At 35.0% G+C, this 17,956-nt stretch overlaps 1 protein-coding gene across 9 annotated transcripts in view; it reads left to right on the plus strand.

Annotated features, from left to right (window-relative positions):
* ITCH (itchy E3 ubiquitin protein ligase) overlaps positions 1-17,956 on the plus strand; it is a 183,829-nt gene that overhangs the window by 147,572 nt on the left and 18,301 nt on the right. For all 9 annotated transcript variants that reach the window (XR_008915212.1, XM_007474219.3, XM_056811772.1 and 6 more), the window contains 8 exons: positions 3,200-3,284; positions 9,502-9,630; positions 10,261-10,333; positions 12,677-12,748; positions 14,365-14,453; positions 14,739-14,898; positions 15,575-15,708; positions 16,080-16,220. Coding sequence is in view for 8 of the 9 variants with exons in the window: in XM_007474219.3 (XP_007474281.1) it covers positions 3,200-3,284; positions 9,502-9,630; positions 10,261-10,333; positions 12,677-12,748; positions 14,365-14,453; positions 14,739-14,898; positions 15,575-15,708; positions 16,080-16,220 (883 nt within the window). In the remaining variant the exon portion in view is untranslated. The remainder of the gene's footprint in view (positions 1-3,199; positions 3,285-9,501; positions 9,631-10,260; positions 10,334-12,676; positions 12,749-14,364; positions 14,454-14,738; positions 14,899-15,574; positions 15,709-16,079; positions 16,221-17,956) is intronic.

The following is a 17,956-nucleotide window of genomic DNA, read 5'->3' on the forward strand; positions in this document are numbered from 1 at the left end:
TATTTGAAAACTTTTATGATGTCACTTTTGAAATTTTCTTCTAAGTTTAGATACTTACAGTATACGTGTAGAACAAATCTAACTTCAAAGCAATTTTTGACAGACACCTTAATCCCTATTCTTGGTATAGATATGAGCTTAAGAAAGCATTCAAGGTCCATTATGCCTTTGGTGTATTAATTTAGAAATTATAAGGTTTTGGGGGGTGAATGGAGTGATATTTGATATAACAGTAATAAATGGGGTCATGAAATCATACACAACTGAAAAATGATCAAACAAATTGATATAATTTCACTGATGTAGAACAACTTCTAGCAATGCCTATCAGAATCCCTCTTTGTCATGGGGCAGCTAGGTGTCTCCATAGATTGAGAGACAGACCTAGAGATCAGAGGTTCTTGGTTCAGATTTGGCCTCAGACCTTGGACAAATCACTTAATGCCCTTACCGCTCTTCAGTCTTTGAACCAATATTTAGTATCAATTCTAAAGTAAGGATTTTTTTTTTGGCACATTAATGTAAATTAAATTATATGCTAAAATTTAAAAAGTTGAGAAAATTATCAAGTAGTTTAGGGAAGTCTTATCTTCCTTTATACTTAGTGAAGGTATACTGGTAATGTGGAATGAGACTGAGGTATGAATTTATAGTTTCCTCTCTTGGTGTTCTATAATATGTAGATATCACACCATGTTAAATGTAATTACAGTCTACTTTGCATCATATCCACAGATCTTTTATTCTTTCTGATTAATCTAGTATAAAGTATATTAGAGGGATGGTCTTAGATGATCACCTTCCTAGTATTTGTGGTCTATTAGAAGGCCCCTGCAGTATTCCCTTGGACTTGTTTTTGTCTTTTGCCTTATGAATAAAGTAGGAAGAAGAAACTATTACATAGTGTGATTCTCTCTCAAATATAAGAATGTGATTTTTTTCTAATTATCCTTTTTCCCACCAGCTAAAATTTTACCTGTTTTTTATTTGATTCTTTTTCCATGGTTATGTGATTCTTGTTGTCTCCCTTCCCTCTTTTTTTTTTTAATTTTTTTTCTGATTCTCCTACTTTTCTCCTAGTTGCTATGAAAACTAAAATTTATACTCACTTGTTTCCATAGTAGCCATCTCAGATACTTCTCTGTAATAGAGACTACCTTTTTTTAAAGCGAGCATTCTTAACCTTTTGTGTATCATCAATCTCTTTGGCAGTCTGGTGAAGCCCAAGGTCCCCTTCTCAGAAATACATTAAATAAAATAGACACAATAAATTGAAATAGAATTTCAAAGGAACAAAATTATATTAGAGAGATGTGATTCCCCCTCCCCATCCAAGTTTATGGTCATCCCCCTGAAACCTATTCACAAACCCTTTAGATTAAAAACTCCTATATTAAAGAAACTGTAAAGGGAAACACTATCCTTACAATCTCCCAGGCTTGAAGTTTAGGTATCACATTTGACTTCTTTATATTTCAGTCAGTAGCCAAGTCTTTTGTATAACAAGACTTTATAACATCTCTCATAAATGTCCCCTTTCTTCTGATGCTGCCACCTCCCTAGGAGAAATCTTCATGTCTGGATTAGCACAATAGTCTTTTGATTGACATCCCTTTCTCAAGCCTCTCCCCTGACGCTGTCACCTCCTATCCCCCACTATGCTGTAAATTCCAGTGGTTTCTATTGTCTCCAAGTTGAAAATTTTTAAATCCCCTGTTTGGAATTCAGAGCCTTTCAAAACATGAACAATTCTGACATTTCCAATCTTAAACTTTATTCCCTTCCATACCTCTCCCATATTCTGCAATCTAATGACTGACCACTTTGCTGTTCCTCCAAATGACCCTCCCATCTCCTGGCTCAGAGCATTTTTACTGACTGTCCTTCATGTCCTTAATCTCTCCTTCTCATGGTTTCTTTAGATTTCTTCAAGGTTAAAGAAGTCCTAGCTTATATGAACAGCTCTTCCTAACTCTTCCTAATTCTTCTTTATCTTCTTTCCTTTCTTTTGAGATTATCTCTAGTTTATCCTGACTATATCTTTATTTGAATTTAGTTGTTTGCTTATTGTATTCCTCATTAGAATATGAGCTCTTTGAGAACAGGGACTTTTTTTAAGCCTTTTTTTGTATCCTGAGCATTTAGTACTGCACATGGTAGGTGCTTAATAAATGCTTGCTGTCTTATCATAAATTCTTTCCAACAGTAAATGTATAAAGAGTTGTATTGTACTAATTTATAGTTAATTTAAAGGATTTCTAAGTGTAAATTTTGACTATTGATATAGAATTTTTTTAACCCTTACCTTCTGTCTTAGAATTGATATTAGCTTAGGGGCCAAGGCAAAAGAGTGGTAAGGGCTAAGCAGTTGGAGTTAAGTGACTTGCCAAGGAGTTACACAGCTAAGAAGTCTCTTAAGATCAGATTTTAATCCAAGACCTCTGGTCTTCAGACCTGGTTCTTTATCTCCTGAGCCATCTAGCTGCCCATTTTGACATAGAAACCCATACCTGTTGATCAGAAGGGACTACATTGTGGTTGGTTTCATGATTTGCTGTGGTAAAAAAAATAATTATCTGATAGTTACTGTTGATGATGAACTTCCATGAGCTTAGCTGAGTCAATCCTTAGATAATAAACAGTATATAAACTAGCTGATCCCATATGCTAGTGTATCCCAAGTGTATTTAGTCCTCTAACAACTTTCAGCAAAAAATAAGTTATTAATTCCCCAAAGAAATTTGCTGTACTGCTCATAATATTCTTTTGGATTTATTTTTTAGGTATGCATATAGTAATTGCAATGATAATTTTTGGTCCCTCAGCTTCAAATTAAAATTCATATATTCTACTTATAATAATGAAAAATAATTATATAAATACTTTGAGAGTTTTTCTATAGAATTAAAAGAAATATTCCAGGAAGATTTACATGCTTTCTAAGAAGCTTTCTGCTTTCTTTTCTACAAGATGATATATTAAATTTCTTAATTTTATAAATTTAGGTGAATAGAAATAACATTTTTTACTGAAGTAAGTTTTAGAAGTTGAACATAATAATCAAATATGAATTTAATTCCAATGTTGTAAATTGATAAACTAATTTAGTTGACTAAATAAATAAAAGCCTTTTTTGTGTATTATTTTAGTGAGAAATATTAGGCTGTTTTAAAGTAATTTCAATTTTGTTTTCTTTTAGAAAAGAGAACAGATAGTAATGGCAGAGTGTATTTCGTCAATCACAACACACGTATTACACAGTGGGAAGATCCTAGAAGTCAGGGGTAAGAACTTTCAATTATTGATGTATTTTTTATTTGTTTGCCTCAATTGAATAAGGTTTTGAATTCTTTATCAGAATTTTGAAGAACCACTAAGGTATGCATCATAAGGGGGGGACAAGGAAGGAATAAGCATTTATTAAGTACCTCAAAGCAAGCTTTGCCATTAACTTGATCTTATTTTCTCTACTTGTACAATAAAAGGATAGCACTTGATTGCTAAAATCCTTTTCCATGACTCTCTCCAGAAATTCCCAGCCCCCAAACCTTCATCCTGCCAGTTTTCAACTGCTATAGGGTTCCCTAGCAATTTCCATTCCCAGGGTCCCATACCTTTGGTCCCTCTGGGCATGAGGAGATTTGGGGATGGCAGGAAAGGAGCCAGTGATTGAGAGCTGGATAGATTTACAAACTTCTTTGTTTTTCTGCCCACCATGGAACAAGAGGAAGCAGTGGACATAGGAGTGCTAGGGAACTTTGGCTAGAACTAGCATTAGGCCAGAGATGTTTCTAGTTGTTTTGTCACTGATCACACCAAGCCCAGTGATGTTATTATGGGATTGTTTAAGGGAAAGAGACAAGAGGGAAACATCTAAATATTTTAAGTTTATTGATGGAAATGGGAGAGGAAGGGAAGGTAACAAGGGAGAAGTTAAGTTCTTAATCTTATCCCCAAACCTAAATTCCCTTAAATAATATCCTAATGGCTAACTTATCTAGGCTAAATAAGTTAATTTTCCCAAACAGAGCCTCATAAAACAGAGTCCAGTAAATGAACCAAGATCCCAGAGATAATGTCCAAACTAGGTCCAGCAGAGAAGGGATGGTTCTTCTTTGGTCTTCTGTCCAGCTGCCAGCAGCCAGTAAAAGCAGTTTTTCTCCTCTCAAGCTGGTATCTCACAAAAGGGCCAGAAACCTTGTAAAAAGATGGAAACCACAGCTACCTCCAAAATTCCCCCAGAAGTCTGATTTGTTGTTTTTTTTCCCTTCAGTTAGGACCTTAGAATCTTGACCCAAGCTCCCATGTGATTCTGTCATATGTCCCTGTCAATCAAATGCAGTTCATTTTGCAGAATCATTTTGCAGTCTTCCTTTTCTTACTACAGTGAGGAGAAAAAGAAACATTGCAAAGAAGCTCCTGGAAAAGGGTATAAGAGAAGGTTGAGGTGAAGGGCCCAAGGAAAGGCCTTAATATTAACTTAATAAGGAGAAGGGCAAATATAGTCTGAGAAACAGGAGTAAAGTACAAGAGGCTAGAAGAAAAGAGATTAGTGTGAAAAAGAGATGAGCTAGTGCCAATCATGAATGGACTTTATTTCCTCAGTGAAGTAGGAAACAAGATCATTTGCTATGAACAGTGTTACTATGATGACATTGCTGACTTAAGAGAGTATTTGGAATAGCTACTGTGGAGCATAAAGCAGTGATAAATAGCAGGGGTGTCATGAAACTAGAAGGGCTGGATTGAGAAAATTGATTTTAGTTGTGTGATTTCTTCCAGTGCTATTCAGCATCTCAAGGTCGACTAGCTGATGAAGAATTCAAAAGGGGTTGGTTCCATGAAGGCAGGAAAGTTAGGTTAGAACAGTTGTGATAGACAGACTAGAAAAAGAAAAGCATGGAAGGACTCAAATTCTGGCTGGAACTACACCATACCATCAAAGAAGAGTATAATGAAAGAGGCAAAAGAGCAGCTGAAGGACTCAAGAAGGGAATTTCAGGGGGCAGCTGGGTATCTCAGTGGATTGAGAGCCAAACCCAGAGATGGGAGGTCCTGGGTTCAAATATGGCCTAAGACACTTCCTAGCTGTGTGACCCTGGGCAAGTCACTTGACTATTGCCTAGCCCTTACCACTCTTGTGCCTTAGAACTAATACCCAGTACTGATTCTAAGACGGAAGGTAAGGGTTTGAAAAAAAAGAAGGGAATTTCAGAGTTTGGAATAATTTGGATGAAATTTTGTTATATTTAAGTTTTTGAATTTATCAAAATACCTTTCTATAGTAAAACACGGTCACTTAACTTCTCAGCTCCCCTTACAGATTTCCAAGGCCTTAAGTTGCAGAGAAGATGCTAATATACATTGGTAGAAGTTGTTACTGGGAACTACACAGAGATTGCAATGATTTTGTGCAATTAAATTGAATTCAATAAGCATTAAGTGCCTAACAATATTAAAATCATTGGTATAGATGTCCTCCAAAAGGCACTTAATAATGTTTTTTGTTCATCTTTGGCTGCTTTTAAGGAGTTGTGGAATTAAAAGTAAAATTCCATCTTGATGAATACTTTATTAACCTTTTCTTTGAGACAAGGTGACTATGTCCATGTTCTAGTCAGCATTTGCCAAGATAAATATAACAGGCCACATTGACTGAGCAGCCTGATTTGACAGAAGCATTTACAAAGCCCTCTTCATTTTGCATTCAGAATGTTTAATGAGCCTCTGTTTCAAGCTACGAGGACTTTATAGGTAATCTAGTTAATAAGCCCTTTATTTTACAGAAGAGAAAAAGAAAGAGGGATTCAGACATGTCTGTTGTTAATTGGGAAAAAATGCAGAACTATTAAATAGTCAGAAAAAAACACTCTTTAATCAAGGAAAGGGGAACAGTGCTGAGTTAGGCCTCCACATAGAGCTGCACCCCACAGGTCCACACAAAGTCCAAGGATTGAACTCTGGATGCTCTGGTCACTGACCCCTGGGAGAGCCAACCACACTAGATTAACAACTCCAAGGAACAAAAGAATTTGAGGAACCATTTGGGGAGATCCTGGGGCAGGGAAAGATCATTGACATTACCATATCTACAAGGAAATGGGAGTGTTCAAACTATACTGACTGGATACAGTCTAGCTTGGGAAAGTAATCATAGCTAGAGGCTAGGGTCTAAGGGAAGGGGCTACTTTTACTATGGATACTAAAAGGATGGTGCCTGCCCTGGTGTGGATCTTCTTGGAAAAGGGTCTCTGATAAAATGGGGAAGACTACCTAAGACAAAGAGTACTCAGCATTTGCTTAGCCCTATCTAACTGGAATTGTCATTTACCTTAGGGTCCATTATTCAGTCTGAAACTGCTAGCCTAAGATTCCCTTCAAGGTGGATTCTCAGGGGAATAGGGAACAAGTACAAGCTTTGGGGTCTCCAACTTATGAGTTAGTCCTGAAACTTGGGGTTCATCAGATCTTACTCGGCTACAAGTTTGGGGGCTTCTAGATTTCAAGTTGGCAGGAACAAGCTTTATTAAAAGATAATATAGCAAAAGAATAGCTCGTAAAAGAAGCAGCAAGTAAGGTAAGGAGGTATGGTAAAAAGAGGTAGATAAGGGGTTTTCAGGAATGCTAAGGAAGGAGTAGTTTGTTTGCACAGATGTTGCCCTCTCATTTCCAAGGAACTGCTGTCATTTTAGCCATGGTCTCCTTTGGTCTTTCTGACTTTACCCATGATTCACTCTTTTTGCCCCCTCAGGGGGAGGAAACCACAGTGTAACTGATATTCTAATGATATAACAGGTCAACTTTCAGTCAAATCCTTTCAGCACAGACTAAGGAAAGTACATGGAGATGATAATAGTACCCAAGGTTGCTGAAGAGATCACCAAGTGAGTTAGTATAGAGAGAGTAAAGAAGAAAACCCAGGACAAATCCTTGGGGAAACATCCTCAGTTAGTGGTTGTGGATCAATGAACATCTAATTAGAATGATTCAGGAGAATCCAAGTCATGAAAACCTATAGGATATAGGAGAGGAAAATGGTCAGTGGTGTCAAATGCTGCAGAGAAGTCAAGAATGGTTGGAACTGAGAAAAAAAGCTTTTGACTGACTTGGCAATATTACCAGAGACTCAAACATATTTGTGGTCAGTAGGGAAAGATCCAGTAGGTAAATTAAAAATTGAAGGAAGAAGGGGGATGATAATGGGGGCTATTTGCTAGATAAGACAGAAAGGAATGGGATCCAGGGGTTAATGGAAAGGGAAGGGTTGGCCCCATGGCCAAGAGATGAGCCTCATCATCTCATCACCAGGAACTGGAGTTAAGGAGGAGATAATAGAGAAAGGTCATATGAGGAGAAGGGAAGGGTGATGCTTCTTATTATATAACCTGCTTAGGATACAAAGAGATATTTTAAATAACCCTCTTGCTCAGAGAATTTTAGAGTCTAGTTAAAGAAATTCTTAATTTTTTATTTTTTGCATTGTGGAACCTTTGGCAATCTGGTGAAGCCTGTGGACCCCTTCCCATAATAAAGTTTTTAAATGTATAAAATGAACTCCATAGATTACAAAAGAAATTAATTATAATAAAATACACTTATCAGAATGCTAAGAAAAGTTTATAGCACTTAAGAACCCTTGTCGGGGCCATGTTGGTGAACCTATGGCACACATTCTAGAGGGGGCTGCTCTCTTCCCCCCTTTCCATGTGTGCCTGAGGACATTTCTCACATAATCTGCCAAACAGAGCTTCCTCCCTCCCCTGTCTGGAGTAAGTCAGGGAGTTCACATGTGGCATGAGGGTTGCAGTTTGGGCATTCGGTCTCTAAAAGGTTCACCATCATTGGTCTAGGGTCAGTCTTTCTTTATTTTGCCAGCTAAAATCTTACCTTATGCAAGAAACCTTTTTCAGCCTCATTTTAATGCTAGTGAGTTCCCTCTCTTGATTTTCTCCAGTTTGTCCTATATGTTTCTTTGTCCATCCTGTGAACTCTTTAAGAGCAGGAACTGTCTTTTACTTTTCTTTGTATTCCCAGTAGTTAGCACAGTGCTTTGTACAGAGTAGGTGCATAATAAATGCTTGTTGATTGATACAGCACTTGAAATTATTTTTCATGTATGAGTAATCTATATATATTATGTATACAATATATATACAGGCAAAATAAAACACTCATCTATGCTTCTAAGAAAAAAAGAATAAGGTGTAATGAAGTTCATCAGAGAAAATTGTATTAGCCCTTATAAAAAAATCATACCTGCAACAGTTGTGACAAGGAAATCACTTTAAAAGACTGATATATATTAATTTAAGGTCGCCAAGGAATTCAGCTATGTAATTCCTAAATAAAAACTCAAGTCAGCCGTCAACCTTTTATAGAGTTTAATTACAAATAGGAGGAAGAAAGGTATTAGAGATAGAGAGAGAGAGGGAGAAAGAAAGGGGAGAGAAGGGAATAGGGCTTAAATACCCCTTCTGTTAGGCTGGGCCAAAAGGCCCAAGCCCTTAGATAGCTGGGGCAAAGAAAGAAGATCAGTCCCTATTATTCACGTGACCAAAATGGAGAAACAGTCTCAGGGGTCTCCACCTCCAGCTTCCTTCAGAGCAGCTTCCTTCAGAGCCAGCACAACCTCTCAGAGCCCAAAACCTCTCCAACCAACCCCCCAGTCCTCAGACCCCTCTATCTTTAAGGAAACCATCCAAGTTCCCTCCCCTCAGTTCTCACATCTACCAATCACTGTCCATCATTTTCCCTGTGCCAATGGTGGCTCTAGCTTAACCCACGACCGCCCAGAGGTCTGTGGCTTTGCACATGTCTATTGAAGGTCATATTCTCAAATAATTAAATTTTGATCTATGCTGCAGCCCTTCCTAAATCCTGTTAGGACTGAGTGGGGTGGAAATTGTATTTTCCAAGACCTGGTTCTGTCATTCCAAGTATCTCTATTGTATCAATTCTAAAATCAATCATGACTCAAAGAAATTCCTGTTCTGTGCTTAAGCATAGGTCAAAGCCCTTTCCATTGTTCAGCAAAAGGTTTCTGTCCTAAAGTAATCTTAAGAAGGGAGGAGGAGGAACCTCCCATGCCAGTGGGGTTCACATTCCAATAGACTATCAGTAAGAAATTTTCCAAGTATGAAATTTCCCAATGGTGAAATTTCCAACATTTATAAGTCTAAGAAATTTTGAGGTTTACACAGTGACAGCATTAGCAAAAATAATCTTTTTAAAGACAAAACCATAAATACCACTAGGCAGCCTTAAGTAATTCTCTATTCATTATAGTGGACTTGTAAAAGTCGAAATGCTCAAATTCATTAGGTAAACTTGTTTATTGGTATTACAAGATCTTAAAAAGAAGGCAGTCACAGACATGCTACAATGTACAGTCAGCATTCTAGAAGGGGTTTCCTTGCATTTGTTTTTGTTTCTATTCTTTGCACTTGGCAGCTATCCAGCATTAGTGTTGTTTAACTGGTTTTGTATTTTCATCTTTTTCAGCCAATTAAATGAGAAGCCTTTACCAGAAGGCTGGGAAATGAGATTTACAGTGGATGGGATTCCATATTTTGTGGATCACAATAGGAGAACAACAACATATATAGATCCTAGAACTGGAAAATCTGCTCTGTAAGCATTCTAAAAATTACCAATTAACATTAAGTTCTTTGAATAGCCAATGTTGGAGTTAAAAATAGTTTTCTTTAATTGTTTTTGTTTTACAATTCCTGATGCCCAGGGATAGAAGTTTTATTTCTACATCCTAGCCTTTTTCTTACTACCAAGTATTTAGTATTTATATCTACTTTTTCTAAACACCACATCCTAAAGTCTTTACCTCTAGCCACTGTCTGCCGAACAAAGTATTGCATGTTATTCTAAAGAAATCATTTTCATCTTACTACTCAACAAATGAAATCCAAGTTCTCTGATTTCTATTCTTTTATTCCCAGACTATTTTCATTTTTTTCTCATTTTCTCTCTATTGCTTTCCCAAAAGTATTCGTGTTTTAGGATATAACTCAGCTTTTGGAATCGAATCAGAAACACTTTTATTAGAAAGATAGGTTAGAGGTGGGATATTTGTGGTTATCTTAGGGTTACATGTCTAGTTTGAACACTAGCTCATGTAGTTAGCCATTAAATTATATATTTTTGCAACTACTAAATAGTAAATTTTGTTCTATTTCAAAATAAAAAGGTATATTAATGACAGGAATAATTTGTTCTGAATTCCTTTTTTTTTTCTTCTGTTTTCAGAGACAATGGACCCCAAATAGCCTATGTTAGAGATTTTAAAGCAAAGGTCCATTATTTCCGTTTCTGGTGTCAGGTCAGTATCATAAAATGTTTCTGTAATTATAGCTGTTTTTAATCTGCCTATATAGTTAGGCAATTAAGTAATAATTATATAGGAAGACAGGAATACAAGGATTTGGTAGAATCTTTAACCTTATGGAAGAGATTTCCATTCCAATTTGTTAACCCCTTCTTATTTCTTAAAAATCAAAATGATATCTGGAATAGTATTTGAGTAAATGGATACATTAGCATTTTTTCACATTACCAGGCCAGCCTTTTGAAAATTGGTTCCATCATATCTTAAGAGTCTTAGGGGTCCATAAACTTTTTACACAGGGGACCAGTTCACTGTCCCTCAGACCATTGGAGGGCTGGACTATAAAAAACAAACAAACTATGAACACATCTGTATACCACTGTCTGGGATAGCAGAGACTGCAGCACTAGCTATGATGAGCCTGTCACACCTTGCACAGGCCCATCACCGCCACCACTATACCCGGCAGCAGTATCCACAGTGCAGAATCCCCTCCCCCAGATCGCCACTCACCATGCTGACATCTTCCATTGTGCTTCCACATAATCCTTTGTGATGCACCTCGTTCTCGTTCAGTTACTCTCAGAACAAGGCGCCATGCAAATGATCATGTCACCGGAAGTAGTACTGTATGCAAGTGACGCTGTGCTTTGTGGTGCCACCATATACAATGCTCCTCTCACCAACCACCAATGAAAGAGGAGCCCCTTCCGGAAGTGCAGTGGGGGCTGGATAAATGGCCGGGGGGGGGGGGCACTGCCTAAGACCTTCAGAAACATTTATCATCATCATCACTAGGTCTACTAGGTTTTTTTTTTCACCAGCTCTTTTCATATTTTCCATTATTTGTTTAGAAGCTTGAGTGCTGATCACCATGTCAATGATTGTCAGGAACCTTAAGAAATCTAGTAGCAGAAGTGAATGTGCTATTCTCTTTTCATTGTAAATTTAACTTTCCTACAGTATTATATCAACAGTAGATATTTACAGAATTCTAATAATGTTTGTGCTTACTGTTATTGGGTGCAGTAGAAATTGAAGATGTGGCCCATCACACAACTTATCATTGAGTTTACAAGACAAAGTATGCAATTAGTAGAAGACAAGATGCTATAATAGTCAACAATAGTATTATAGTTACATAATAAAATCCTGAATTGAATACTGTACATATTATCATATTACTGTCTTGTCTAAAAAGTACAATTAGTGTGAATAGGTAATATTTTTATTAGGTTAAGTACTCAGAACATTTTAGTATTTTATTATATATGGTATTTATATTATTATATATGATATATATTATGTATTATATATATTATTATGTATGGTATTTACTTTTATTAGAGAATAGTTACAGATACACTACATACTTTGCACAATGTGGTAATTTTGTAGAACATACAATTGCAAAAGAAATTAAAGAGGTAAGAAATCATTGTGAGCTGATTTTTTTTTTCAAGGGTAGACATTGCCTGGGGAAGGGAATGACATCTTCCTACCCTGTACAGATCTACATAGTATATCCTTGTGTAATTATGGAGACTCTTTTCCTCATCTACTGGTAGAGAATCTGTCCCAATAAGGCTTGGAAATTGTATGCATGACTTTACACATGAACACATTTAAAAGAGTCTAAATCCCTTTCTTAATAAATAAAGATAAAGGATGTTTGTTCAGGCCTTTGGTTGAAAACTGACTGATAAGTTGATTTTTATAATAGCTTTCCAAAGGTGTTCAGAATGTGACAAGTCATCAAGATGATACTGTGTTTACTTTACAAGCCCATATTCTAACGTTACATTCTGTCTAAACTAAATTCCTTAACTAGAATGATTGACTTAAAAGAATAAGTTTAGATAATTTATTCTTTGTGTCAAATTCAGTGTTAAGTTATTTCAATTGATTATAATATTCTTTGGAGCAAAATGAATTTAACAGTTAACATTTTACTACGATGACCACTACTTTAGTGGTTATCACTTAGATTCTTATGTTTTAAAATTCATATGATTAACTTAGATTATTATGATTCTAAAGACAATTAGTCAGAAGAAAAGTAATTGCTAGGAATATAAATTATTTGAATTGGCATTTAGAACACAAAATTAGGCAATATATTATTATGAAAAAATCCTTTAACTTTTAACGTTTTACTTGCTTATGTTTCTTGCATATATACGATATGTTTAATTCTTAAATATTTGACTAAACATGTGAAAAATAAATTTAAATTCATACATCAATCACTTTTTTCTTTGTATAGTCTTAAATGTAAAGTTGCCTTCATTTTTTGAGAATGGCTTTAGTATTTTACTTGAATCATTTGTATTTCAGCAACTGGCTATGCCACAGCACATCAAGATTACAGTGACAAGAAAAACTTTGTTTGAAGATTCCTTTCAGCAGGTATCGCGGTGCGTCGTCAAATACCTAGATACAGGATTCATGCATAGGAACAGCTTCTGTCTCTTTTCTCTCTCTGCCTGTTTTCCCCCTCTCCCCCTTTCCGTCTCTCCCTCTCTTCTGTAGTTAGAATTCTGACCTGTGGTTTTGTCATTGGAATGACCTCAATTATAGCAGCTGCTTATCCTGACTCTCCCAAGTTTATAATGAACATTGGGCTTCCAAAAAGCATGAAACTAACTTAAATTCAGTGAAATTGCCATGAGGCACAACAACATTTCATTTTTCCCCTACTTCCATTTTCTGCTTAATTTCTGCTTATAGTCATTTGGATAATCAGCTTCAGTTGGCTAGCTTATTTGTAATTATATTTATTGGAAACTTGAAGATTAATAGTAGCAACATAGGACAGAAGGAATAAAATGCCACTATAATTTTTTAGAAAATGAGCGGAGAATGAGTAATCATTGTTAGGTCATCATTCATTAAGACTGCCAAGGCAACAAATTTGGCATCAAAATTACCATTAGAACTCTTTGGTAGCAGTATAAATGATAATCTGGACAAATTAGATTTCATTTTGTTACTATATTATATGTTTGTTGAAAGAAATTGTGTAAGAAGAGCTTATTTGTGAATTTTTAAAAAGATATTAGACAAGTTAATGGAGAATACTATAACTTTAATCCCTTTAATGCTTAAGACATCTCTGATTTTTTTATACCTTTGTCCAATTGACTATTCACTAAGACTATTTTTAGAGCCTACAGTTACTTTATGTTAAACTTCTTAATGTTTGTGATTGTTCTTACTGTTGAGTTTTCTTAATTTGATTTTGATATGGTTTTGTATTTGAAATTTAATATTTTTTCCCCCTCTGGCCTATTAGATGTTCTGGGAATAGATAAGTTTTCTATTTTCTAAATCTATTCTGATTTTTTTTAATTGTATTTTTAGTATTTCATAAGCTATAGACATACTTACCTATAGTCTCAATTCCTGAAATAATCTTTTTTATAAGAGAAAATGAGATTTTATTTTTATCAAGAATTATTACCATTTTACAAACCAAATTTGAGGAAGTAGTACAACTGACTTTTTTACAGATGAAGATATTAAGGCTCAGGGGTTGATATTGTGCCTTTTGTGATTCAATATTAAGTGTTGTACTTCATATTTGAAGAGTAATTGATCCTAGATAAGACATATATAACTTGAGCTATTTTTGCAATAATGATAGAATTTAGATGAAAATAAGCATACATTGGGGCCACAGGGCAAACATAAAATAATATAGTTTCAGGGTGCAATCTGTGGGTGTGGAACTGGCCATCTGTAGCTGGTTTTTGTAAGAAATTGAATCCATGATCTCGGTTACAAGAGAATCATGTTCTAATCAACTAAATTGGCTAGACAGTTTATATACCAGCAGATTCATAAAAAAAGCACATTTGTGTACTCATCCTTTTTGTGTGTGTGTGCAAGCACTTGTATGCACATAAATATTCTTATCTGCTTTTAAAGACAATAGGAACCTATGAGGAAGATAATACTTCCTAAAAATAATATTTATATAATGTTTTAAGAGTCTTTTAATGATATATTCTTTTTTTTTCTAGATAATGAGTTTCAATCCCCAGGATCTTCGAAGACGTTTGTGGGTGATTTTTCCAGGAGAAGAAGGTTTAGATTATGGAGGTGTGGCAAGGTAGTGATAATCTGAATACTTAGAATTTCATTTCTTTCCTACAAAAGAACTAGTACATTTTTCATGCTAGGACATTTTCCCCATCTTTCCTTTGGGGAAATTGAAAAATAAGAATTAAGAAATCTCAACTTTTTGCGTACAAAAAGAAAATTTAATAGGAAGAAGGAAAAGTCATCATCTTTGAAGGGATAGGAGGGAAATGAGAAGTTTGTGGTAGGATTGTATTTTGATTTGTAAACACAACTATTTTAAAGGGGTTTACCATAAGTTTTCTTTTAATTTCAGAGAATGGTTCTTTCTTTTGTCACATGAAGTGCTGAACCCAATGTATTGCCTGTTTGAATATGCAGGGAAGGATAACTACTGCTTGCAGATAAATCCAGCTTCTTATATTAATCCAGATCATCTGAAATACTTCCGTTTTATTGGCAGGTTTATTGCCATGGTAAGTGCAAGATAAGAGCATAGAATATTGACAGGGCATGTTTTCTAAGTCTTAATCTGAAATTTTTTCTGAAAGCAGCAAAATCATTTTTACAGATTCCTAACATAGGGATTGAGGGCTGATTTTCCAGAATTTTGTACTTATCTCTGAATTGGAAAGGACCTCTGAATTTATATATGCAAGCCTCTATCTAGAGTATGAACTCCCTCTGCATTTCTGCCATCTTCAAATTATGGTTGTCTATCCTCTGCTTGAAAACTACCAGTTATAAGGCACTGGAGAGTGGTAGAGTGTATAAAATAGTGGACTAGAGTCAGAAGCCCACAGTATGACCAGGGCAAATTATTTAACTTCTCCTGAGCCTCAGGTTATTCATTTGTAAACTAAAAATGATGGCAACTACCTACATCATAGGATTGGTATAAGGAAAGTAGCTTTTAAATCCCTATGGGTTACAGCAATGTGACCAGTTAACTGTTATGGCTGCCCATTATACTTTTGGACAACTCTTAAGTTTTTCTCTACTGTCACCATTGGTGCTAGGATAAAAAGTTTGATGTGTTAAAGTCACTGTATATTAGTTTATGTGACATTATTATGATTGAATTCGACATTTCATATTTTGAATTCATATTAATTAGAATTATATTATTTAAATCTTTTTTTTATTCTCCAGGCATTATTCCATGGAAAATTCATAGACACAGGCTTTTCTTTGCCATTCTATAAACGTATCTTGAACAAACCAGTTGGACTCAAAGACTTAGAATCTATTGATCCAGAATTTTACAATTCTCTCATCTGGGTTAAGTAAGTTTCTGATAAGTTTACTTTGTGAAATTGCAGAACAGATAGATGTCTTCATTGTTCCTTTCTCAATTTCCACCCAACCATAGAAGTATAATTTATTTTTGGAATTTAGCTTTCCTTACACAAAACTCACTTTCATAATATTTTATAATAATTTCGACAGAAATATGACTAAAGACTATAGATTTGGACAAAAGTAAAATTACTAAAGAACATAAATCCTTGATTCTTTTATTCTTTTGCTTAACAATTTGATTTAATCACCATTTCATATTAAGACATCAGTAGTTAGAAATATAGTTACTCAAAAATATAATTGAGTTATACAAGGAATAAATAATGAATTCCATGTTTTACTCATTTTTTAACAGAGAAAACAACATTGAAGAATGTGGTTTAGAGATGTACTTCTCAGTTGATAAGGAAATTCTTGGTGAAATTAAGAGTCATGAACTGAAACCCAATGGCAGTAATATACTAGTAACAGAAGAAAATAAAGAAGAATATATTAGGTAAGAGAAAATACTTCATGTTGTTTATCTTATCTTGGTTCCTTTCTCGGGACATTTGCAAGTTGACAAAAATAAACACAATCTTTGGAGAAATTTTAAGTGAATAATATTAATATAATTTTAAGTTCATAAATTCATAAGAGGAGCCAGTTTACCAAATATTATTAAAGTGGTTGTTGGAAAAATGATTTTTAACATATATGCTCAATTCCCTACATTTTAGAACTTTGTTAAAATTTTAATTTAGAATAGACTTTGATATTTTGAAGTCTCTTAAAACTAAGTGGTTTTTGGTTGGATTTTTGAGCAATGGCTTTCTTGTTAACCACACAAAGATTTTTTTTTTTATTAAAAATTTTTCTAATCAAAAGGCATATTTTTCTTTGCCTCCCAACCCTCCCGATTTAAAACAAAACAACATGCTTGTAACAAATATGAAAGGGAGCAAAACAAATTCCCACTTTGGACATGTCCAAAAGCAAATGCCTCATTCTGTATCTTGTCAGTCATCTCTGTCTAGGAGTAAAAGCATGCTTTATTACTGAACTCTTTAGGTGATAGTCATTATATTGATCAAAAGTTGTTAAATCTCTCTCTCTCTCTCTCTCTCTCTCTCTCTCTCTCTCTCTCTCTCTCTCTCTCTCTCTCTCTCTCTCTCTCTCTCTCTCTCTCCCTCTCCCTCTCTCTCCCTCTCTCCCTCTCTCCCTCCTTTCCTCCTTTCCTCCTTCACTGAGCTAACTAGCTTCTCCTTTTTTAATCCTTTCTTATACCATAATAGTATTCCATGATATTGATATACTCTTAGTTTTTTTAGCCATTCCCTAATTAAAGGGCATCCCCTTGATTACTAGATCTTTCCTGCTTCACAAAGGATGTATTTAAATATTTTTGTACATATGTGACCTTTTCTTTTTTCATTTGATCTCATCAGGGTTTTTCTGAGGAGGGGCGTATCATATGCCTACTAGTAATATTCAGGAATCAAAAAAGTTCAATAAGTTCTTGTTATTAAGAAATAACTCCAAATTACTTTAAAGAATGGCTAAAACAATTTGTAACTCCAATAAAAGTTTATTATTGTGCCTATTTTCCCACAGCCCCATCAGCATTGTCATTTTTGTCAAACTGATAACTGTGAGGTAGATCCTCAACAGTGTTTTAATTTGTATTTCTCTATGGATAATGATTTCATGCATTTATTTATATGATAGTTGATAGCTTAAATTTCTTCCTTTGAAAATTTCCCTGTTCATATCTTTTGACCTTTTGTCTATTATGCTTTTGTTCTTATAAATTTAAATCACTTCCAAAGAAAAATAAGTGGGTAATAAGAAGGGAGGGAGTGGGAAAGGAAGTAAAATAAGGGTGGGGATTAAGGGGACTGATTAAAAGCAAAACATTGTTGTAGAAGGCAACAGTGAAAGAAGGAAGGGCAGGACTAGGAGAGGAAATCAAAATGATGGGAAATACACAGTGGTAATCATAACTCTGAATGTGAATGGGATGAACTCACCCATAAAACTGAAGCAAATAGCAGAGTAGATTAGAAACCAAAATCCTACACATAAGGCAGATAGACACACACATACAAGGTAAAGGTAAGAGGTTGGAGCAAATCTATTGGGCATCAACTAAGAAAAAGAAGGCATGAGTTGCAGATATGATATCTGACAAAGCCAGAGTAAAAATAGATATAGGCAGTATAGACAATAAGGAAATATCAGTACTCAACATGT

The sequence above is a fragment of the Monodelphis domestica genome, chromosome 1, assembly GCF_027887165.1.
Source record: "Monodelphis domestica isolate mMonDom1 chromosome 1, mMonDom1.pri, whole genome shotgun sequence".
Lineage (NCBI taxonomy): Eukaryota > Metazoa > Chordata > Mammalia > Didelphimorphia > Didelphidae > Monodelphis > Monodelphis domestica.